This window comes from Apus apus, chromosome 2 (genome assembly GCF_020740795.1).
Source record: "Apus apus isolate bApuApu2 chromosome 2, bApuApu2.pri.cur, whole genome shotgun sequence".
In the NCBI taxonomy this organism is placed as follows: domain Eukaryota; kingdom Metazoa; phylum Chordata; class Aves; order Apodiformes; family Apodidae; genus Apus; species Apus apus.
In genome coordinates this window covers 78,265,113-78,291,637 of record NC_067283.1, presented here as the reverse complement: position 1 = coordinate 78,291,637, position 26,525 = coordinate 78,265,113, and the positions used below count along the sequence as shown (strand labels likewise).

General features: G+C 36.0%; 1 protein-coding gene across 4 annotated transcripts in view; it reads right to left on the bottom strand.

Moving 5' to 3' along the window:
• Window positions 1–26,525, bottom strand: part of LOC127380455 (cadherin-18) — a 265,704-nt gene that overhangs the window by 167,176 nt on the left and 72,003 nt on the right. For all 4 annotated transcript variants that reach the window (XM_051609377.1, XM_051609379.1, XM_051609380.1 and 1 more), the window contains exon 4: window positions 10,966–11,419. In XM_051609377.1, coding sequence (XP_051465337.1) covers window positions 10,966–11,193 — 228 coding nt within the window. In that variant the 5' untranslated portion in view covers window positions 11,194–11,419. The remainder of the gene's footprint in view (window positions 1–10,965; window positions 11,420–26,525) is intronic.

Here is a 26,525-nt window from a genome sequence, read left to right as displayed (position 1 = left end):
TGTGTGATAGGCAAAAGTTATTTTAGTTAACACTTATTTGAGCTAAAGCTCAGCTATGTATATTTACAGACATGAAGCTCTGACTTCTTGAGTGCACAGATTTTCTGTCAAATTGTGGCTTACTCTTCATCTCAATGTGCCATGTTTTTTACCTCCTGAATTACTTCAGTTCATAGAATCATAGAATTATAGGGGTTGCAAGGGACCTCTGGAGACCATCAAGTCCAACCCCCCTGCCAGAGCAGGATCACCTAGGGCAGGTCACACAGAAATGCATCCAGACTGCTCACGGAAGTCTCTAGAGCAGGAGACTCCAAAAATTAATTATTGAGAGACTAATTAGGAACACTGATGTGGCATGAAACATAACTGTCCCATACTAAGTAGTTTTACCAACTTCGTACATGAAGAATTGCATTGCTTTCTTTATTTCTAGCCTGTCATGCTAATTTCTTTGATGAGTCCTACTGCTTGTTAGAGGGAACAGAAACGAAAAAAAAATATTCCTCATTCACATTCCCCACACGACTCATGACTGCCTAGTGCACCATCCAACCCACTCCAATTTCTCTTTTTAGGAAGAAAAACTCTCCCTTATACAGGTGTTCTTCACACTACTTCCACGAAAGTAGAGCAATCCTTCCCCATAAAAAAATCTTGTACTCAGAAAGAGAACAACTGTAATTTCAGAAATGAATTTGTGAAAGTAAAATTAGTTTATCAAATAAAGGTGACTGTTTGATAGTCTAATTAGTCACTTCTCATACAGAAACTGTTCTTTACATTAAATCAGCCTTGCAGCTGATCTGAGAAGGCCTTGCAGCCCTTCTCAGAAATGTTTATTTTACAAGACTGTAGAAAAGGGTATGAAAGTTTGAGACACATGTGTACTGTGGATTTATACAGTAAGATACGTGGTGGTTTGGGGTTTTTTTTGTTGTTGTTTCTGGTTTTTCTCCCCCCCTAATGATTTCAGTTTATTCATTGAATTGTTTCTAAGCACTGAAGGTTTCTCTTAGAGTTAATATAACTTTACGGTCTTGTTAATGAGTGGTAACTATCAACTCAGTTAAAACTGCTCAACTCGGCTGCTCCTTATGTGCCCCATCCTACATTTATCTGTATTGAATTCCACTCAGTCTTGTAAGATCTTTCTGCTGAATTTGTTTATGGTTTGTCTTTCCCATTTTTTCTTCTCAAAAGCTTAGTAGTATCAATGATGGTTTTCACCCATCTATTCACTCAGGTTTTCAACTAATAGTTTCAAATTCTAAGGATTAATGGTTTTCACCCAATGCCAGTTTTGGTGGTTCTGGGTTTTGCTGTTTGTTTTTTCGGGGTTTTTTTGAGGGTGTGTTTTTTAGTTTGTTTGCTTGTATTTGGTTGGGGTTAGTTCTAATTTTATATTGATATCACTGCATACTTTGGACAGACATCAAAGCAGTTTTAGGTAAGTATTAATAAAACAAAGTTATTGTGTTAAGTATTTCTTCTTGGATTGCTGCAGCAAGTACCATTTCAGTAACTACTTCATCTGTCAATTTGTTCTACAGCCTCTTTCACAGTGCCACAGTTTGACACTCTTCCTTTGATGCATTGCCTCATAAAATGACTGTTCTGTGCTCCCCAAGGTCTCTGATGGTAAGAGAGATTTCAAAGAAATTCTTTTAGCTTTTCTGCAACAGCCTTGTTTTCCTCTCTTTACAACTTTTATACCCCAACTTTCTTTTAGCACAACAGTTTCTGGTAGGCTTCTTCATCCTGATGTTTCTAAATTTTTTTTTTTTAAGTTTTGCCTCAAACTTTCTCTGATGGGTTACTGTGCTTTACAATTAACATGCAAGGTTTCTCGGTCCTTTCTATTTCTCTTATTGGGAAACAACAGCATTTTTTAAAAGACTGCCTTTATTTGCCCTCTTTACTACACCATTTAGTCATTCCAACTTCCTCTAGCTCTTTGTGCCTTTCTAGCAGGTGCTTTGCATTTGCTTTAAGCATTAATTAAGACCAAGTTTAGCTTTCATTCTTCTTTTGGAGATTAGATGACTAGATAATTTATGAACCAATCCTGTGTTATGGCTAGAGCCTTTTTATACAAATGCTCAGCATCAATGTAAAATTTCTCCTACCTTCCAGGGAGTAAGTGAAGTCCCCCATTAGTGCTGCATTTTTCCTGCCTTAGAAGCTGCCTGAAAACCCAGACAAGGACATACCAGTACTCCATACCATCAAAATTAATTATAAACTAAACCCAAGGTAAATCCCAAATGTAAATGTCTGAATACAAATTATTATTTCTGATGACTGGGATTTTTGTTTGTTTGTAACCTAATGGAAAATTTCGAAGTATTAAAAGAGGAAAAATGTAAATTTGATACAAATGTTAAACATATAGGACAACTACACTACTACTCTTTAATAACACACTTGGAACAAGTTTGTCTTGTGAACTTACTCTTCAAGTCCTTTTAATAATACGCTTCTGCAGCGTGATATTTTTGCAGTGTTCCTGTCTCCTGTCTTGAACCAGTCCATACAGGCAACCTGCCTTTTAGATAAATCCTGTAAATTAAAGATGCAATTACAGAGACGGCAAGTCGTTTCACATCAGCTTCTGGTGGGTCAGCCTTGGCTGGCTTCTGAATGCCCAACTGGCTGCCTTTCTCACTCCCTCTCCTCCACAGGACAGGAGAAGAAAATAAGATTTTAAAAAGTTCATAAAGTAAAGACAGGGAGATCACTGACGAATTACCATAACAAATTTGACATGAGGAAAATGAAATTAATTACTAATTAAAATAGTTGGATGGTGACGAGAGAAAAAAAAGTGAAAACGCGTTACCCCCATACGGTCCTTCCCAGGCTCACCTACACCCTTTTACTCCCGGCTTCCTACCGATATACCTCCAAGTGGCACAGGGAAAAGGGGAACGGGTGGTAGCATCCAGTCTATTACAGCTGCTCCTCTGCTGCTCCTTCCTCCTCACACATTTCCCTGCTCCAGTGCAGCCAGCTCATGGGCTGTGCTTCCTCGGGATAAACCTGTCTGGGGTCTCTCCCGGGCGGCAGGGCCATCTCTGCTGGGACACCTGGATCCCCTCCTCCCACTCTCTCCTGGGGGCTGGCAGGGCTGTTTCTCCCCGTTCCCCTCAGCCCTGGCTGCCGGGCAGCGTTTTGCCCTTTCTGACCCAGGTTTCCCCGAGGCGCCCGCCTGTGGCTGAGGGGCTCAGCTGTGCCCTGCGCTGGGGCCACTGGAGCCGCTGGGACTGGCTGTGTCCGGCGCAGGGCCGCCATGGCGGGCACCCGCCAGCACTTGGCCAGGTAAAACCAATACATCACCAAAATGAAAAACAGAATAAATAAAGCAACAAAGGCTAAGTAGAAACAAGACAGTCTTTCCCCACAAAAAAATTACTGCTAAAATCTTAAACTAAGAAATGGCAGTTCATCTAAAAACATTGGTTTCATCAATTGAGGAATTCAGTTTAAAGAACATCTAAAAGCCGTAGAACTTCATCTACTAATGTGTCAAAATCATTAAAGGATAAGATGTAAAGAATGGGGGGAAAAAAAAAAAAAAAAAAGGTCAAGTTTTGTACACAATTTTTCAGTCCATTAGAATCTTTGGGAAGATTCCATCACCTTGACACAATTATTTTTGACCATTAATTGAAGTAACAGTCTTCACATAGCAAGCTGATGTTTGCACTACAGAACTGACAGACTGTATAAAGCTTCCTCACAAAAAAGCTATTACTTTGACATATTAGATACAATGTTGCTGTTAGACATAAAAGACCAAGTTGCTTCCTGGTGCAATCCACATTAACTTGAATGAAATTAGAACAGGTTAACACTTTATCCCATGTCTCTGCACTTCATTATGTTCATGCTCTTTTGTTTGCTTGCTCTTTTAAGTCAAAATACCCTTGTCAGTCTGTATGTAGGTATTTTCTGTCAAAGGACTGTAATGAAAGTACTACGCTTCACAAAACCTCAAATTGGCTGAACTTTCTAGAAGAAAGTCTTATTTTTCAGGCTGATGAAAGCACTCTCTTCAGAGTTTGATTTTCCCCCAAATAACCTCTGAATGTTTAGAAAGTGCACGTTTAAAATACCGAATAAAACTAAATGTCCGTGGCATTATATGACATGTAGACTTTGAATAACATGCCCTCAGTCTCTCAAAGAGAAACCAAATAATAGTTGTGGAGTAAAGGTAGGGTTACTCTCAGTATGGCTGAGGCAAAGTTCTGTGCAAACAGAAGTAAAAAAAAAAAGAAAAGCAATGCACACTTGAAAAGCTTTTGGGTTGGCAAGAGTCTTGAGTTAGCTCTGTAAAAATACAGTAGAAAATGAGATGGCTAACATGATATAAGACCATATAATGTTGCACAGTACTGACCTCAAATTTCATGACAGCATTTAAGATGGAGAGGGCATTTCCTCTGTTTCTTGGTAAAGTTGCTCCCTGAGCAACAGTGGGAGACAGGTAAGAGAATAAAGAAATGGGCAGTGTCCAATATGACCAGTGTTGGCTTTCCATCAACTTCAATGGAACTGTATCAAAATGCTATTTAGCAACTGCAAGAGTGACAAGACTCAGGACCTGAGTAATCAGAGAGCAGAAAAGCATAAAGATAAAAAAAGATAAAATGTACTGTTAAATCGGAAGTTAGTGACCTAGTGCAATGAAAATGCTGTAACGAGGAAGAAGATGATTTTGAGTAAGCAGAAAACCATAAAGACCAAACTACATAAAAAGCACTATACAATATTTGGTTATTGACCTAACAAGAAACTGTAACAGGGAAGATTTATTATTATTATTGAAAGGGATCTATTAAAATATGTAAATTTCTGCTTTTTTCACTGTATATATATATAATCTCAATATTTAATGTATTTGCTGGGAGGTCCATTGGAAGAAACAGGAGACATTTCAGTCTTGAATTAAAAATCATGATGCTGAACTCTTTGCTCAAATATTAAGTATATTCCTTCAATGTTGGCCATCCCCCTTCCTAAGAGCCCTGGAAGAATTAAAAAGTTAATCTCACACCAGACATGTGAAATATGTGATTGTAAAGACTGCTGAGCCAGCATTCTTTTCCTTTTGTTTTTACTTTATTTTCTACATAGGTCTATTCTAGCATAAAAATACAAAGTAGCAACTGAAGTCCATAAAAGAACAGAAAAATCTGTGTTTGCATATTTAGGTTGTTATTGCTACTCTGTGTCTGCTAGCTACAGAGGAAAATTGTTTGTGAAATTATCAAGCTAAAAGGTAGAAAATGAGATTCGTATTATTCTAGATGCTGATTATCACCTGCATGCCTTTCTACAAAGGCATAAAAATAGCTAACAAGCTATATGCAAAATCTTTAAACTATAACATCTACACTTTGCTTTTCATTTTCTTTATAATTGAAGAAAAATATTTTCTATCAGAATGAATTTTGGAATTTTTGCTTATGTTTAAAATTCTGCAACATCTGATATGCTTTATTTTATGTAAAATTCTAACATGAAATACAAACATTTTAATTGTAAAACTCCACTTTTGTTTTTTCCTTAGTAATTATTCTGAAATATATTTTTCTCCTTACTGTCATTAAATCTGAGATGTGAGATTCTCTTGATATCATAGAATCACAGAATCATAGAACGGTAGGGGTTCGAAAGGACCTCTGGAGATGATCGAGTCCAACCCCCCTGCCAGAGCAGGACCAGCTAAGGCTGGTCACGCAGAAATGTATGCAGATGAGTATTGAAAGTCTACAGAAGAGAAGGAGACTCCATGATCAGGTAAAATGAGATTCAGTTTTCTGTATTAGAACAAATTTTTTGCAATGACATGTTACAATGTTACTTTGTAAAACAATTTTGAATTATAAGTTTGTTATACTGTACTTCAGTGTCCTGGTTTAAGCCAGGATGAAGACAATTTTCCTTTTACTGATGTAATTTTTCTTCAGCAAGCCTTCTTTTAACTAATCACAGTGTGTTCTAACTAAGGCTGATAAGAATAGAATGTTTTTGTAACTGCTGGGTCTTTAAGGTCACACCTTCACTCTGCTGGCTAAGACACTACGGGGAGATCTATGATGCCCCCATAGGAGGCCGAGTTAGACAGACAGCAAAATTGGCCAGAGATATTCCATTCCATATATCTACGTAAGCTCAGAGGAAGATCAGAGATCACAGAAGACAACTTCCTTCCTGCTTCTTCTTCCCATCTCTTCTGTCCATGGCTGGTGTCCAGGGAGGACTCCGTCCATCCACCACCGTCAACCCTTAGGCTCGAGCTCTCCTGACCCTCATCACTCTCTGTTCTCTCCAGCAGCTCCGGGATTTCTCAGGACTGTTCCCAGCTCAGGGAAATGCTGTGGGAGTTTCTGGGGGTGGGGGGAGGCAAGAGGTTTTCGCACATATCTGAACATATTTGTATATAATTGTATATATATTTTCTTATATCATTAGTGTTTAATTAAAGCTGTGTAGTTTAGTTTTCAATCCAGCCAAGTCTCTCTCTTTTTCTCTCTCTCCTTCCCTACCTGGGTGGGAGGGGGAGGGGATCGAGAGCATTGTTGTCGGACCTGAGTCAAATGGTGACAGTTATCAAGATTTAAATAACAAATTAATAGAACTGCTACCTTGAAAATCCTATACAACACCTGGGAATTCTTTCTTAATCTAACTCGCACTACAATGATTTCAGGACATTTTAAAAGCTGTTACATTCCTTTTCCCTCTCCTGTCTTCACACTCATTTCCAACTGTTTCATGTGTCTTTATTTCCCACATCAACACAAATCTGAAAGTGTTTTTGAATCACAAGTAAAAATGTAGAACTAAGTCAAATGTCATTCCCCTTACCCCCCAAATTTGGGAATAAAAATACAGTTTAAAAACAACACAGAGCAGAATACCTGAAAAGACATTCCTATTTACCCTTCAGAAGACACCTGAAGTAGATTAAGAGGTATACATTCAGTATTTCAGAGATCCAAAATGGTCCACGGAGAAATCAAGTGTCAGTCTTGTTCATTATATTCCTCTGCTATTCCCTCCAATAGCATGACTTACTCAGCCCCAAACCATCACTGATTTTCCCTTTACCACTGCATATTTACTTATCTCTCCAAACTAAAAAGGACAGTGAATGTGTAGTTATTACTTGCTTCCATTGTGATTCTTTTTAAATAAAAATCAGGAAGAGTAGACTTTCTGGAGACAAAGAGGTGTGAGGGAGGGTTCAAAATTAAGAATCTTATGGGCTGAAACATGTACTTTGTTATTCTTCTTTCCTAAACTTATTTATTTGCCATTTGTTCTCCATATCCTGACACTTGAATTATCTAACCTGTGAGCCTGCAGAAAATACGAGAGAAATGCAAACTGTATCAGCAATAGCAACTGAGAAATGTTAAAGCTTGCAGCCCTACACTCCAAATTTTTCTAGATTTCCTCAGGAGAATCTTCATTCCTCTGAGCTAGTGCAGTCTGAAGCTGACTCCTCAGCAGTCAATGGTGCACTCAGTTCCGTGGATTCAAGCTGCTTATTTGAGACAAGGGTATTTGCTCCCACTTAATCAAATTTACACACACACACACTTACACTTGCACACACAGATGAGAAATCTGTTAAAACTAACATTGCTAGATTCTATTGATAATTAGGAAATTTTCAAGAACCTTTCCCCAAATAACTAATCATTTTAGATAAAGAAGTCACTGTGGTTTGAAATTCTTTAAAGATACCTTTTTTATTACAAAACTATTTCTGGAGTTGTTTGTTCAGAAAAACATACTCTAAAACATTGAAGACTTTATCCAAGTGCAACAGCAGTTCAATAACTCCAGAACCACAGAAAATACTTAACATCTACAAAAGGATAATTTCTCATTTCTACCACAACCTTATTTTTCCACAACATGTGTTTTGCCATGTTCCTATGAAAACCTTCTGAGTATGGCTAATACAGAAGAATTTTATACAGATTTCCAGGCTCCAAGTGACTTTGTTTTGAGAAATCAAATGACCAAGGAATGGGGATGTGTTTCATATTAAAATGTAGTGATGACTTGTCCTAACACTAAGAGATGATAGTATTAAATTAATCCATCCTCTTGACGGTCATTTCATGGTAAGAATGAGAAACCATACCACTTTCATTGCAGGCCTACCCTATTCTTGTCCTCGGTGTGCATTTCCACAACAATGACTGTAACCATTATAATGGTATTGTACATAATGACTGCTTTCTGTGATGTTACTCCTAAATTGGGTGTGAAAAATGTGGAAGGACAGATCTCAAATGGCAAAACTCTCACCAGTGAGGTAGAGTAGCAGTATACAGAATTAATAATTGACAGAATTGATAGTGTGCTGCCACTGAAGAGTAGCCTGGAATTAGAGGACACTGTTCACATAGTCTTTCTTCATAAACAGAGGGTCTTTGCATTAAAAACTCTTGTCAAATGAAAGGCACATAGAATGAGACCTTGATGAGCTATGTACAATTAAACACAGCATCAGTAAGTCATGTATTTTTCAAAATTAAAAGGAACTCTGACACAATGATGACTACTGAATTTTTGCTAATTACTAATATATCAGTCTCAGCCAGGATTTGCTTTTTGCTGAATTGAAATAAATGCCTCAGCCAATATGAATGATCTTTGCAGCAAATCAGGTCGTCAGGAAAATAAAATAAAAAAAATAAAAAAAAAAGGAAAATAGTGTACACATGCTTCTAAGTCCTGCAAAGCTTCTGCAAAGATGATCTTACTAATGTTTTAAAGTATTCAGAGTAGAAAATTATGGACACCACAGGGAATTTTGAGGAAAAGGGGAGAAAAATTGCTAAGTAAAAAGGAAGAAATGTCCTCAAACAAGGCATGTAGTCACATTCTGACCACAAAGGATTAAAAGAAACCTATTAATTTATCTCCAAAAATATAGCATTAATGGAGTGGTCAGAGGATGAATGGAAATATATAATGCTATCACAGGAACATACAGTTGAAAGGGACAATTCCTTAGCTCACTAGATCCACACCTCTGTTCTTCCATGTAATCATACCTATAAATGCTTTCATAAAGACAAGCATGCTTTACTTGTAAACCCCTTCAGATTTTTGTTTCCACTCTTGTTATTAGACTCTTTCAGAATCTCACTCATTTTCCTATTTCTACTCTAAATTAACTCATGACCACCAAAACCTCACATTTTCAAGTAAAAGCTGAATCAATTTTAATAGATCTTTCCCTTGTGGTTTCTTCTGAAGTGTATTTTTAGAATAATGCATGCTCTCCGCTATTATTTGTGGGAGTAATTAAACAAGCCTATTTTATTCTCTGCCACTACTCCAACCATATAACCTCATATATATACATTTATTTTTCATGGCCAGAAGTAATCAGAGCAGTAAACAGATTAACATTATTTTTAAGATAGTTTCAATAACACTTTATCTTTGTTTTGTTCATCTCAGCTTTTATAGCTTAGTATCACATGTACCTTCTTTAAGGCATGACAGTAGAGGCAATAATTGATCTAGTTAACAGATATTTCTCTTCCTTTGTCACTTAAAACTGAAAAGCCACTAGTGGACAAGAGCAATTAATGAAATTGTTCTGTAAGAGCCTTATCACATTGTGGACCTATGTATCTCCATATTTAAATCTTATTCATGCTATCTAGCTTTTTCCAGACAATGTTTTGATTATCCTGCATAGCTTTGCATCAGCAACATATTTGTAAAATGTTTCTTCAGTTCCAAAATCATTCAAGAAAATGTAAATCAGTCTAAGATGGGTCTGGAAGCACATCTCCTCATCTGCTCACCCACTATAAAACCTTATCTTTCAATGGAACCCTCAATCTCTGTTTAGAAAGGTCATTCCCCAGTTTACATTTCCTGCAGAAATCTCAGTTATTTTCAGTATGCTGAAATACCTGGTATTTTACTAAAGTCTGTGTAACTATTTTTTTTTTGTGTGTGTGTGTTAATAGTATCTTAAATACAGATGCTCCACTTGTTATTTTTAGTTCTCATGATACTGTTCAAATTTGGAAGCCCTTGATAACAGACATCTGTGGTTTCAGATGGTTTCCTTGGATATTTTTCATAATCTAAGACAAAATTTTCAGGATTCCCAACTTTAAAGCAGCCTAAATTGAAATAATTCCTTTTCCATGTCCTCATCCATGTTAACCATCTTTCTTCACTCATATTCAACATCCTTCTCTATTTTCATTAAGGAAATTAAGATTCATCTAGATTATATAATAAAAAATTCCATCATAATGCTCAAAGACAGTGTTCAAGGGAAGAAGAGCTCCAGTTTTGTGGTATTTTAATGCAAATTTAAAACTCAAGCTATGCAAATAACGTTACACAAGATAAAATAGACTTCAATTGGCCAGCCTACAACTGCATGAGCATGAACTTTACATTAGAAGCTCATTATTTATGTCAAAATGTAAATGCAGGTTTTGTTTTTCTCATGGGCTTCTGATGAAATGTAACAAGTAACATGCCTTCTGCCACTTCTTCCGAAGAAAATCACAGGGGTTTTCCCTTTGGAGGAGTCCTTTTCTACCCTATCCTTAGAGTGGAATTGATACTTTATGGAGCCTAGACTGTATTTTTAATATTTCCTAAAGTAGAACTGAATCTTATTCTGAAATAGTCTGAAAAAAGCTTTAGCAGTGATATATTTAAGCCACATGCATTTGGGGTTCCAGAATCTGATGTAGAAGGATTAGCTGCACTTACATACAGACAGCATACATAGACAACTGGCAAATTCACTGTGTGTGTATGTAGCAATCCAGGAAGTCCCTTAATAAAGGAGATGCCATCTAAGGAGATACTTCACCTTACACAATCAATGTTACATTTCAGGGAACCAAAAAATCAAAACCAGAAGCAAAAAGAAGACAGTGACCTTACCTTTCCTACATACTGAGGATCTGGTCCCATGTGCTCTTCTAAAACAAAGAACTGATTCCACACCCATCCACGCTTGGGACGATGATGCACTTCTGTTTCACCTTCTACAAGTTTGGTTTGATTTCTGGTCACCTTGATGGAGCCATGGTGAGCAGCTCCATAACACCTCTGCACAAAACAGAGACAAACTAGGACTGGGCAGATACAAGATGTACTTGTAATTCTCATTGTAGGATAAGCTTCCTGTTCAAGGTTTTCTTTCTCTTTAATAAGTTCCCAAGACAGAAGGTGAAGCCTGGTTCAGAAATACAGTCCAAAAAAGGGTTTTCTGCTTGTTCATGATATAGCTGCCCATTTGGGAAAGCTCAAATTATATTTACATTATGAAAAGCTGACTGAAAAATTCATATGTCTTCTGAGGTCTTCAGAATAGAGTTCCAGAGCCGACCATTTTCTATATGACAAGGAAAGAAAAGAAAGCCACTTACTCATCACTAAAACCAGCAATTTTTGCATTTCTCACCTTTGATTATACTCACAGCTATACTAACCAGTCTCTGAAAGCCTCTCATTGTAACTAAAATATCTTTTCAATCCTTCCTGTAAAATTGTTTTCAGATTGTTTTATTAAAATACCTTAAGAATTAGCATGGCTTTTCCAACCTATGAAAGTATTCATATTATTAAAAACTGGATGATTCAGCATGGCTCTTTTGGCCTTTACCTGCTAATCTGGTCTGACAGTAAATGAAAATCAATGCTACAGTGTCGTTAGATAGTGATTGGTAATTAATTTCACATGATTTCTTGATCTTCCATATACCACACAGATACCCAACATGGTGAAAAATACCAAGGCTAAGACAGGTTTCAAAAGAAAGCCTCCAAAATGGACTTTGACAATTATGAGTCAGTATTAGAGCATACTGACAGGAACTTTCCATCCAAATGTGCCTTTTTACTCCCTGTGCTTTCCATAAATTCCAACCAATATAATATTGGAACTTCACAAAATTATTTCATACTGACAGAAAGTCAAGATACTGTTGTTTAGGATATCAATATTATTTTTATTACAGCTTCTAAATTCCTAATGACAATATTTTCTCAACTTCTCAAGAGCAAAATGTAACGTTTTATAGTAGAATAACAAAATTTTAAAATGTGCATGGTCGTTGACGTAGAGCCTAAAGCAAAGTACCTTAAAAGAAATAAAATAACTGTTCAGCCTCAGAGAAACAGTTGCTTTAAGGGAGCAATTTGTTCATTTATCTGAGGATTTCAAAGGTCAGTCAATCTGGAATCTGAAAACATGCAACTAAATCTATAAAAATTAACACTCTTCCAATATTGGAATTGAGTATCATAAAGCAATTACAAGTTCTGTAAATAGAACCACAATTAAACTAATTTTGTTTCTAAGTCTCATGGGAAAGCAACAGAACAAATTCAAAATTTCTAAAGAATTGTCAAGCAAGAAATTAGAGATCAGATGGAAAATACTGCAGTGAAAAGAAGATCATCAACTCTCTTTTAACTGTAGATTTTAATTTTTTTTTTCCCTTATGCTTGTTTCAAATGCATAATAGTACCAGAAACCCCACCATGGCTTCTTCTGTATTCATCTAAGTACAGCTTCTCATCAAAATAATGGAAGAATACTTCAAGACTGCTGTACATTAGAAATACCCAGAAAAAATGCAGTGGGTTATGTGGAAGTAAAGAAAGAAACAGTCTTTTACAGCTGGCAGGGCTTAAAAAATTAACTCTGTATGGTATTTTCCACTGAGGAAAGAAAATTTTAGACAATATTATCCTGTTTGTTGGCGTTTTTTTCCCACATAAATGTAAACTCTCCTCAACTGCTATAAAGACCAAATTATTGGGCTCTTAAAAACCTCATGCCTCAGCTCAAAACAGATTAATATAACAGAATGTATTAGTACCTTCCTTAGGTACGAATGTGGTTTAATAGGAATTTTTCACAGGTAAATGTTATATGAAGTTTAAGTTATGCCAGGGACTGAATCCAGACATTCTGGGGCTCACATTAGTTTCTAACTATATACTCTTCCATGGTTTCCTTGTCTTTCTGCACTCTTTCCAGATTCTTGCTATAAAACATTTTTTGCCTTAAGGCATGCAATTTCCTTCTACAGATTTCTATATTTACAGATGAGCTATTTAAATAGGTTAGTCATTGTTATACTTCAGATATACTGTAAAATTAAAGAGTACCTCAAAAAATAAGAAGGCTGAAGTTTTATCTATTCAGGTATTATTTTTCTTCCCTTTGTTTCCATCTTGGGAAATGCCTGGGAGCAGTTCATAAAACTATAAGCAGTGCATAGTAAGTTAAAAATGGTGTATGCAGTGCATTGAGTTTTCTTAGAATGGCACATTTTAGATGTATTTGAAAACATTACTACTGAAATTTCCTTTATAAAAACTGTGAGAATGGTGGTGGTGGAAAATTCTTTCCTTATAAAAGTGTAAATATAAATGAGTGCAGAAGATACCAACAAATCAAGATTTACTATATAGAACTTTGTTTTTCCCCTGTCTCAGAAGACATCCAGAGGGAAAAAAAACCCAACACAACACCAAAAAAAAGAAACAAAACAACAACAAACAAACAAGCAAAACCCTACGTTGCTTAACTCATTTCAGAGATCAACTGCTAAACACCTGCCCCCAAAATTACAGTTTTAAAATTCTTTGTTCTGAACAGATGTTTTTTAATAATAATAAAAATAAAAGTATTATAGCAGCAAGGTCCTTCACCTGAGCTGGCGCAGGCACAAGTACAGGCTGAAGGGAGAATGGGTAGAGAGCAGTCCTGAGGAAAAGGACCTGTGGGTGGTAGTAGATGAGAAGCTCAGCATGAGCCGCCAGTGCGTGCTTGCAGCCCATAAAGCCAATCTCTTCCTGGGCTGCATCAAAAGAAGTGTGGCCAGAAGGTCGAGGGAGGAAGTTCTCCCCCTACACTCTGTTCTTGTGACACCCCACCTGGAATACTGCATACAGCTCTGGAGCCCTCAGCACAGGAATAATACAGACTTGCTGGAGAGGGCCCACAGAAGGGCCACGAAGACGATCAAAGGGCTGGAGCACATGTTATGAAGACAGTCTGAGAGAGTTGGGGCTGTTCAGCCTGAAAACAGAAGTCTCTGGGGAGACCTTATTAGCAGCCTTCCAGTACATGAAAGGGGCCTACAGGAAATTTGGGAAGGAGTTTTTCAACAGAGAGGGTAGTGATAGAACAAGGGGTGATGGTTTTAAACTGAAAGAGGGTAGATTTATATCAGGCATCAGGAAGAAATTCTTCGCCATGAGGGTAGTAAGGCACTGGAGTAGGTTGCCTAGGGAGGCTGTTGGTGCCCCCTCCCTGGAGGTGTTAAAGTCCAGGTTGAATGGGGCTCTGAGCAGCCTGGTCTAGTCTGAGGTGTCCCTGTTCATAGCAGAGAGGTTGGAACCTGATTATCTTTAAGGTCCTTTTTAACCTTAACCATTCTATGATTCTATGATTTTATAGTCTGCTTCCTGTTATAATCATACTCAGAAATTCAGGCCTCTGCTGTTCTTGAATTCTGTGTGAAGCCTGGAGAATCATTCCACTATGACAAATTCAACAACTAAAAGTAAGGATTCTCAGCCTTGAAGATTTTTTGTAGTGTTTTCACTCTGGTAAACATCTTTTAAAACCAAAGCCTAATTAATGCTAAGTATAAAAGTCCTCATTCTTACTCAGCACCCTCCTACTAAAGGTCTAGCATAACCATTCATTAAAACCTGTCCCAACCCCCAAAAGAATCTTCAGCTTTCCATAAAGACAGCAAAGTTTGTCTACAGGGGGAAGTAGAGATGGAAAGACCTTTAACATTTAACACAGAAGAGACAGTAAAGCAAAGAATAGACAAACTTGAACTGTTAATGGCAAAAAAAAAAAAAAAAAAAAAAAAAGACGAAAAAAAAAAAGACCGAACTTTCTGAAATCCCTTAAATTATTGCCATAAGATAACATACTGAGATGCTGACTACTCAGTGCTCTTATCTGCAACTTCAGATTATGTGTCCTACATTACAGTTTTTTGTTACACTGATGTATGCAACTTGTGTTTTTGCTGTCTCCTGGAAGCCCTCATGAAAATGCGTTGTGTATCTCCAGAGACTGTCAGACTGAGGTAAAATTAATAATTAAATAAGATGACGTGAGAAAGTTCCATCAGTATTGTTGGAAATCATTACAGTACAGTAGTTACTGCTTAGTGTGGCAGCAGGTTACTATAATGAATTCCTAGGAAACCAATATGAGTACAGTGATGCAAAATATGTGTGCTTCACAATCACGAGATGTATCCTTAGTAGCAGAGACTTGTCCTGAATCTCAGTCTCCCCCATCTCACATAACCAAATTGACCACATACTTGAATTAATCTGAATGATTCAGTTTTGCAGATGCACATCCAGCACAGCTCTACACATCTTTTGTCTCATCTCTTGGGGACCTTTTTCAGTTCCATGGTAATGCAGTGATAGTTATGGAACATGTAATAAATTGCATTTATTCTATACTTTCTGACTTCTCCATCTAAATTCTGCCTCTGTAATTCCTCCCTGTCAGAACAAGTACTTCTATTCTCAAAATCTGACCAGCTTCAAATCAACATCATTATTTAGATATAAAAAATCAGGCAGGAAAATATTTCTTTTTCCTGCATTGACTGTCCTTAGTTTATTGCCACTGTCATATCCTTTAGCACCACAGAAATAATGACTTATTGACATGGAGGCCAAAGACAGAATAATGGGTTAGTATCAGAAAGAAAAAGTGAATGTTATTTTGTGTTTTATCCTTCTGAAGAAGAGGTTGATAGATTGCCAAGAGAATATATAGTACTCCTGTGGACCTCTGGTAATTGACAGAAAAAAAGTGAAATTTGTCTGGAAATATTTCATCTGTAGTGGATCTCTATTCTCTTTTCCCAAGGACGGTAGAGCTGAGCTATGGGACTTAACTTGAAAAAATGAGGCACCAAGTTTTTCTCAGCCTGTGCACTACAGACATGATATATAATCATCAGTGCTTTCTAACAAACACTGCCTTCTATACATGTTGTCAATCTGCCAGAAGTAGTGTCAAAACTGTTTTGGAAAGCATTTAAAAAATATATTGCATGTTGTTGCTTTGCCCCTTTGCTCTAATGATGTTGTAGCTATGTGTATGAGACTGAAAACTAGGAAAAATATAATTTAAAAAATATTCTTAAAATACTTTAATAATAACTTCAATAACTAAAAATGCTTTGACACTATTGTTATATATTAACAGACCTTCTAGAAATGGGAAGCTTAACTACATTTTACTTCAATAGCATAAGGAATTTTTCTTTAATTTATAATTTTAATTTGCATAAGATATTGAACTCTGAAATTATTGCTAAATTTACATGTAAGTATAAATAGAAATAACCACAAAAGAAAACCTCAATGAAAAATAAAGATTGTTCTTTAATACAAGAAAACATAAATTCTGCTGTGGAGAGAAAGTTGGGGGGGGGAGTGTCAGAAAATCAAAAGAAATCAAAAGCAATCAGATATTATATATATATATAAATAAAAGAAAATTTAGAATAAGATACAAGAAAGATACTGAAAATTCACTGAAAAAAATAACAATACAAGATAGTGAAGGAAAATCAAAAGTTAAAATGGAAACAGCTGAAGCCATGGAAGCTAGTATGTGTCACTATCAGAAATCATTTTTCCCTCAGACCTGCAAACATGTGTTTAAAAATCCAGCAGTACAGTTCCTGTGAAATGTAAGAAATCCAGTTAATACATTTCAAGAGAATGACAGTTAACATAAATAAAACGTTAACCGAAAACAAAAATCATGAAGCAAAATTGCACATGAAATAGGTGTATCTGTGAATTGGTGTGCTGAAATTGCCAAAGGAAGTGCAAACCTAGTATTTATTTCCCTTGATATTTATCTTCCATACCTGAAAAGCTCTTCTAAATTCTACGTTTTCACATATAACTCACAAATCAAGTCAACTGATGACACATTAGATTCAGAATATATATATGGATATATATACACAATATATACAGTAATATTGTAGTCAGTTATTAATTGAAATAAGTCAAATTTGGGGGGAAGAAATCACATAGAAGAGAATATAAGGACAAGAAGAATAAAAAAAGGGCCTAGAAAACAGTAAGAATTAGACAAAACCAGATACCAATTAGAAAAAAACACAACAGCCTGGCTTTGAGACAGGCCTGCAAGACAGATGAAAAGGATGGAAAGGAGCACTGCCCACAACTTATCTTCATTGTAGCCTTGAGCACTGGGAGGAAAAACACTGAGTAACTGGACTAACCAAATTAACATAACATTAATGTATTCATGAGTATTAGCATACTACAATACCCACCCATAGGCTAGAGGCACCCTTACTAACAAAGAGCCCCCCACTCTGAGCATGCATAGTGACATTTTTTAATGTTGCCACTTTAAATGGAAATGAGGAATTAGTTAACCAATCATGCATGCAAATGATAGAATAATTTGTAGAGAAAGTTATTTCTCACATTTTTGGGTATACAAGTAGCATTTGCATTTCAGGAAACTGATCTTGCTTTGTGGAATACCACCTTGCTCTTTTTTGGCCCAGGACTGGATTTTAAAGCAAATATCTCAACTCTCTGTGTGGATCAGATTCTTGCACGCTGGGTGGCAGACCCTGCTTTCGGGACAGCATGAGGACACCAGCACAGGCTTAATGATTGGAGGTCACTATGCAGCATGCATGGTAAGTTGTGATATTCTTAGGTTCGATTTACAATCAGAGAAACACATGTAAAATTAATTACTTAGACAAGTACACAATGCTTGCTGACATTGCCCAAATAAAAATCAAAAGGAAAGAAATGCCCTTTTTTTTTTTTTTTTTTTCTTCCCCTCCTTTAATTCCTGCCCCTCAAACAAAGGAACAGCCATACCAAAAGCCAAAGAAGACACAAAAAAGAGCAACTGTATCCTGGGATATTGTCAAGGAAAGGGAAACCACAAATTTTGGGGCATTCTAAAACATTGAAAGCAAAATTCCAGACCCAAATCTTTCATTTGTGAAAGAAAGCTGTTCATTGGGAAGTAAAATATTATACTACATAACAGACAATTTGACAGTACAGATGTGGGTTTTACATGTCTTTATTTTGTTGTTAAATGCCCCAAATTAGTCATTACCCAAGGATTAACCAATTACTCTTTTCACCTGATTCTTTTAAAGTTATCTAGCTGCAGAGTTAGTGTTAAATAATTTAAAATTAATAAAATTATTTCGGATAGGAATGTGTGATTAATTTTTCAATAGTATCCTGACTGACAGACATACATCTAGCAGTCCACTTATGAAGTTCCATCTGCCAACTGGCTCGGACACCCACAGAGACAATGTCAGAGGCCTCCGTTAAATCTACGATTCGTATCACAAGAGACCTCTTCTGAAGTGCTCATAATCCAGGTTACTTTTAGAATCTAAGAATGTATCTTTTTCTCTCTCCAATTCTTCCTCCATTCAAGGCAGATATTACTAAATATTGTTTTTACCTTCAGTGATATACTTCATTAGGATTATTGCTAGATTTTTATCAATTAATAATTTTGTTTTACTTCTTCAACTCCATAAAATAGGTTCTAAGTAATTGAAACCAATATGCTATTATTGTTCTGTGAAGATCACAAAAAATACACCTTTTATTGGCTTAAATTAATTTGGATTTCAGAGGTTAAACTGCAACAGTTTGTGGTTTTGTTCTTATTTGCATTGTGGGTTAATTTTAGAAAATTTGTACCTGGAACTTCAACACAACACAATTGTGGACTCTTTATTTCTAACACAACAGATTAGCCTGATCTTCTCCTTTGAAAATGTATTATATTTAATTAATAATATCTTTATATTGCAAAAGGAAGGAGATAAGGCCAGAGATGGCTTTTCACCCAGCATTAACACACTGACATTTATAGGATTTTTTAATTCTGAAAATTTTGCCAAGACCAAACACAGCATTTCAAAACTTTATTTTAAAATCCTGGCTGCAGCTCTAACAACTAGCCAGAATTGGTTTGATTCAGGTTCTAGATAAAACTTTGTTTTAATACTTCCTTTACTTTTATCTCTAATACCAAAGCAGTTCAGAATCCAGACTCCCTGCTAACAGCCCTTAAATGTTACCTTGCTGGCTACAATAGGTTGCATCACTTTAACTAGAGTCATAACACAGAATAGACATTGCATGAATAAAGCTGTTTGAGATTATTGATAGAAGGGGCCCCACAATCCTTACAAAAGGAGGCACATGAACTGGAATTCACATTTTGTTATGAAGAAAGTTGGAAGGAAAGCCTTGCAACACTTATGATTAAAACAGAACAGAAATACTGAGCTGATGCAGACGGCCCTGGGCAGAACTGCTTCCTGATAACATGTAGGCTAAAGTAGATGAGTCATTTGTTATATATAGATGGGCTTCCTCAAAGGACAAAACCCCAACAGATCCCTACCTAACAGCACCATGGGGAGGAACAGAGAGTGTGAAAAGCTGAAATAGCCTTAGGAGATACTCACAAGAAATATTAAAAAGATTTTAATGTTGCTTGTGGCAAAATAAACTCCTGGATAGTTACAGGGCTGGCACCTGCTTTATCATTCCTTTTTCTTTAATAAATGGAACTGTCAAGGCTGTCTTGTACCAAGGTCTTAAAATAACAGTTTTCATAGGTGTTTAAGGAATTCATATAAAAGTAATGCGGACTAATGATTAAGGCACTCTCTTCTGGTCCTGTGTGTAGCTAATCACTAAACATAAGCTTTAATGGATTTCTTAATGGATAGCATCAACTGAGGCACCCCTCACAAAGAGCAAAAATTAGCCACATTACAGCTAGATAGCTAATGCAGCACATTATATGGCAAAGGAGATAGATAACCACATAGACCAAATAAAGGATTCTCAGCACATTGACACCAAACATGATAGAAAAATAAATATAACCTCCTTAACTATTTTTAAAGGTGCTTTTCAAAGAGGACTGGTTTGGGTTTTAATAAAAATAACAAAATATCAAATCAAATCAAATAATAGGAGTGTCCAGTCCTTTATATATATTAAAAAAAATATATCAAATTTTTGCATACAATCCATCTATGGCCCATAATAAAATCCTATCAGCTCTTGATATTCCCTTCAGAATAGAGATTTTCATAACTGGGATACAAACAAGGAGGTCACATTAGATACTCCAGCACAGGAGTGCTGTTATGCTGCAAATATATTAGAACCACTATGGAATTCAAGTGTTATTGTCATAACAGGATTTTTAAAACTATATCTAATTGATGCTTTGGTTAGATTACGTGCAAGATGAGCTGTGATCTGTTATGCCATCTTTAGCAATAAATGGCTCCAGTGCGTGTTTAACTGTAGAGATGATTTTAAAGACTCATTGATTTTAGAAAAAAAGTTTGAAGAAAGTTATTTGAAGGCATTCTTATATTCATGAATGGATACAGGAAACTATTGAACCCTAAAAACCAATGGATCTGTTACCCTGTTGAGTAAATACATTTTAGGAAAGAGTGCAAATGAGTATAGAAACATACGATGTTCCTGGAAAAGGAAGTTTGCAAACAAAACAGAAAAAGTATTTAATTTGCAAACAGCACTGCATATACATAGACAATTAAAAACTACAATGAACAGTTACTGAAAACATGACATTAAAACAAGATTAAGAGATTAAATGCCTCTTCTTGGTTGGCATACAAAACTATTTCATGTAAGATAAGCAGGCACATAGCAGCTTCAGGATAAGAGAAGTGCTCTGCCACAATCAGTGACTGAAAAAATATTTTTTTGCAACTATATCCATCTGGTTTGCACAGAGAGGTGATGTCAGAACCACAACTCAGTAACAACACAATTAGTCAGATAAGATCCAGACACCGCTTCTGTAACTGTAAGGGCCCATGCAGTCATGTTAGGCATTACCTGCTGTAAAATGCTGTGAGATGCAGAGAGATGATTCATGAATCTGACTCTCAACTTTCTTTTCCTCAACCAGAGATCAATTCGTCTACATTTGTATCTGGAGTCATGTAGCTAGTCAAGGATAATACAAGCATGCAAGACAGCACAAAGGTCCTATTATATTCCCAAAGCAGCAGACCTTTTTCTGCTGTTACTATTCCCAAGGAACTTGATAGCAGAATAAAGATTTCAGTCATTTCTTGAGTCATTCGTCCCATTTATAAAGGTCAGCTCACCCAATTAGGGAAGAAAGCAAATGCATGAGACTGATGAGCAATTACCCAGTTTAAATAAGAACATGCAACAGCCCACTTGTGTATAATCCACAGGTATTGTTTGTCTGAACAGATTATTTGTCAAAAATTAATAGCAAGTGCTCCTCTGAGTGTTGTGGTGGCATCCTACACGACTGTAAAAATATATAAAAGGAATGAAGGTCCAACGTAGACATTAGATGCTTAAGAAAGCATTAAAGACATTCACCTCTCGTAGTTTCTTACCAGTTTAGCACTGTGTACTTGAAACTCCTTAATATAATTATGCATTATATTTTTGTTATAGCAATTTTAGCAATACATAATACAATTTTTATATATAATTGCTTACATAAACTTGAATCTCAGTGTTGTAGAGTAAATTACTAGATAACCAAATCTTTTAAACAAATCTTACTGTGTTTGCTTGCAATTTGAAAAAAATCCCTTTCCACTGTGTCAAGAGCAGAAAAAAAGTATGCCTAAAATGTGATGCAATTCAGTATAGAAAATAACTAAAATACATTTTCATTTTCCCTTCCTTTTGAACCTAAACATAACTTGTCAACAGTGTTTCTAAGATAATTTACTTTTCTTTTCTTTCTTTCCTTTTTTTGTTTAGGTGCTTTACAAGACAGGAAGAATAAAAGAAAGATATCTTTTGTTCCATTTTAAAATGCTTCAATGTTTCTGAAAAATTAAGGAAACCAGAAATGAGTCAAAATAAATAAGCCACTTCTATTTAATAAACACAATTTTTTATTTTTTTTTTAAATAGAATGTTGTAACATTTAAAATCAGGTAGGATTCAAAACAAAGATAAGTTTTCTTTTAAAATATTTAAACTGTACAGGTAAATAACTTTGAGCCTTTTTTCCAATTGAAATGACTCTTCTAGAAAGTTTTGCTTTTCACACATTGAAACACTGCAGTCAAGTAACTTCCTGACTGAAAATACCCAAAAAGCTCTTCATTTAATGCATGTAACTTATAGGTTGTCTTCACTTAAATCACAATTATGACTGACTTCTCCAATTTATGTATGCTGGATTCAAATGACAATGCTCCAGATCCCACCAGGACAATTACAAAATTCTAAATTCAGCAAAGATAAGCTTCTACCTAAGGTTCAGGGGCACTCAGCTTCAACTGTTTTCCTCTGTAAGAGAGCAACTTGCATATATTTTAATTTTTTTAATCTATATTAATGTTTTTTAGTTATAAATGTTCTATGAGCAAAACCCCACTATTAAAATATTAATAAATCCTTAGTTACAGCAATATAAACAAAAAGGAATTTATGAAAAAATATTTGTGTTCAGAATGCCTTTTATGGACTTAAGCTTTTAGGAAATCAGCATTAAGAGGTCAAATAGTGCCCCACTTCTGACAGGTAAAACCATCTCTTTGAGTCAGTTACAAAACAAATAATAAAAAATGTGAAGATCTTTTTTTCTTTTCCTTTGAACAGAAGAAACAGTAACCTGAATTCTATTTTGAATTTAAATTTTTGAGCACTACATGAATCCAAAGAAAATTGCTCCTGGCTTCTGTGAAGGCGGCACGAAGACTTCATCGACCTATTTTACAACATTCTGACCCTATGTGTGTGATGTCACACAATCCTGTAACACAAGTTGGGAAGGACCTTTGGGTGCCATCTATTCCAATGCCCTGCTCAAAGCAGAGACACCTTCTAGGCTGAACACAACTGTTTAGCTGTGGAAAAGCTTGCGGCGAAGAGGACACAGGCACTAGCCTGGGATTAAACTAAGTGAATAAGAGGTCGGAAAACACAAGATAATAAAACTTGATAAAATTGGCTGGATGAAGCATATAACACTGTAAGAAGTTACAGGCAGAGCCATGAGGAATGGCTGAATTTCACAGAGATCTATGTGAGAAGCAGCTGAACTTCATAGAACATTCCAAAAGTATATGGGGGCCCTTTTAGAGAGTCTTGTGAGGTCCACATTGCCTAGGTAACTCTCCCAGTAAGACTTTTAAAAGTTGTGACTACCTAGAACACTACCAGAGATACCAAGTTTGACTGAACTTGTAGAGAACCAAAGACAAAGGAACAGGTAATAATGAGGAAGTTGTTTGTGTGGGAGATGGAGAGAAAAGGTTAAACGAAAGAACATGAAAGAGGAAATAGTGAGGGCAGGGAGTAGAGGAAATATAAAAGGCAGCGACAAATGTTACTTGGACATCTCTATAAAGCAGCACAATGTCTGACCATTGGCATTTGGAGCACAGCAATAACCATGTTTTTTGTTCTTTATTAGTGTCTGACTTACTTCTGCAGTCAGAGGGACAGGGCACATCTTCCTTGGAGCCATTGAAGGAGACCTGGCAGCTCTTCTCCTTGGAATGATGGAGGAAACCCCTTGTACCACCTAACAACTTTTTCCTTTCAGGTCTCCTGTAACACACACCAGGGACCCTCTATTTGAAACCTCCATAGTTTCTGTTGCAGTTTCTGTGGGTCTAGATCAATTTTTTATTACAAATACATTTCATGAAGTGCATAATTAAGTGGTTTTAGTTCAGTTAGTCGCTACTCATCGTGTCACAGGTATATGAAGTTAATCAGCTCCTGCAAGGGCTGAATTGGGTCATTCCTTGGATCTATGTGCTTCAGTTCAAACAAAAAAGGAATAACGGAAATGGCAAAAAGCCAATTAAAAAAAAAAAAAAATCTCTTCAGAAGTAACACTATACTTTTAACTGACATAAAGGTGAAAATGAGTTTTGTTCCACAGTCATTTGCAGTTCCAAATTTTCTCTTATGATATTATAGAAATAAATACTATAAGTAAAGAGAAAAGGAGGCATCCATATATGTTGAGTCTAAATTTGAAGACTATTTTAAAACATGCCTTTTCACATCACACTTTGACTGAGATCTCCTTAAGTCTCTGATTTCTCCTGTGACATTACTTCTGCCAAGCATATAATAATCACTGTCAACCACACAGCATTGCTACTAGCATGTTGTTTTCTTACCATTTCCCTAAAAATGTTTTTCTTCTACACAGGAACAACAAGATATAATACTGAGCATACTTTTTTTTTTTTTTTTTTTAATCTTATTTTCCTGTCTTCTTTTCTCATTCTTTTAGTTCAGCCAGTATGAAATCATGAGGCTTCACAATATATCATTTCCATCAACAAATGTATTTGGTACCATTTTAGACTGAGTTATTAATAATTCTTCAAATACAATGTCACAGCTTCCTTACAGATAGCTATAGTAAAATGTGTGATCTGTTAAATGCAAACAATGCAACTTAGCAGCTTGTTCCAGTGTTTGAGTTCCCTTTTGGTGAAGCAGTTTCTTCTAATATCTAGTGCAAATCTCCCCTAGTGGAACTTGAGGCAATTTTCTCTTGTTCTATTGCTTGTTTTTAGGGAGAAAAGACCAACCCCCACCTTGCTAAAACTTCCTTTCAAGTAGTTGTAGAGAGTGCTAAAGTTTCTTCCCAGTCTCCTTTTCTCCAGGCTAAAGAACCCCAGTTCCCTCAGCCAATCCTCATAAGGTTTGTGCTCTAGACCTTTCACCAGATTTGTTGTCTTTCTCTGTACTCACTCCAACACCTCAATGTCTTTCTTGTAGTGCAAGGCCCAAAACTGAACACAGTATTCAAGGTGTGGCCTCAGTTTCCTAAGCCATGCTGGCCACACTATTTCTGATACAATCCAGGATGCTGTTGGCCTTCTTGTTAACCTGGGCACACTGCTGGCTCATTTTAAGCTGGCTGTCAACCAGCACTCCCAGGTCCTTTTTCCTCTGGGCAGCTTTCCAGCCACTCTTCCCCAAGCCTGCAGCATTGTCTGGGGTTGTTGTGGCCCAAGTCCGGGACCCGGTACTGGGCCTTGTTGAATCTCATACAATTGCCCTTGACCCATTGATCCAGCCTGTCCAAGATCTCTCCATAGAGCCTTCCTACCCTCAGGCAGATCAACATTCTCTCCCAATTTGGAATCATCTACACACCTACTGAGGATGATACACTTGATCAGCTCATCCAGATCACTGATAAAGGTATTAAATAATCCAGGACCAAATAATGTTTGAGTAAAAAATTATACAAATCCACTGGAATGAATAAGAAAACAGTGACTTTAAAGAATAGGCAACTAATTTAGTTCCTTGCAACTGTAGTTCTAAAGTTCATTTGTAGTTTTCTGTTGTTCTAAACGTCATTTATTCTAATTAAACATAAGAAATTATAGCTACAATATCAAATAAATATTTATTTCATTTAAAAATACTCTGAATTTGGAAAACTGTTTTAATACACACATGTATAAACACCCTCCACATAGATATGTCCATGTAAATGTGTACCTAAGTGAATAAAATATCTACAAACTCTCATTTCTCTGTAGTTGCATTGGTCTGTTACAATTTTTTACTAAAAGTTCCCCAATAAATTTGTTTTTACTTGGTTTCCCATTTCCATTGCTCTGAGTTATAAAAAAAACCCAAACAACAAACCCAATCAATAAAATATTTTCGCAGGTGAAATTAACAGATTTTGGTTGGATAACTGAACTCTTTATAACTGAGAACTTCTTTAATCTTGCTGTTTTTCTAACAGAAAGGAAAAATACTCTTATATGCATGTTCATTTTTTAAAAAAATTTCCTTTCTTATTGGAAAGCAATAAGTATACAGTGGAATATTTTTCGGGTTTGTTACATGGCATGTTATTTGAAAAATAGGAGAAAATATATTAAAATAACAGTGTACTTTGGCAAATAACTATGTCCGACTACTAGTGGAATTCAATATTGACATGAAGAAGGAGGTAACGTTCTTCGTTGCTGAAACTATCTGAAACCTTCTTTTTTTTTCCCAGCAGCTACACATATTATCACCCCTTTCTTTTTCAGGAATGCAAAAGAGTAGTTTGTCACAAAAGGACACCAAAACAAAAGAAAGATCCAACTCTTTCAATCCTGATATATGTATTGGTATATTTAAACACATAGTGTTTCTTTAAATTAATTCATGATTGTGAGTAAAGACATATTTCCATGCCTTTGTTTCAGATTGTTCTTTACTGTTCTTCCTAAGCTTCTTTTCAATCAAGGTAGTCTTTTCTAACTTTTATGTTTATCCTCCATTATTTTTGTCTAGATACAGATCACTTCAGTATTCTTCCTTGAATAGTTCTCCATCATTCTAAAATT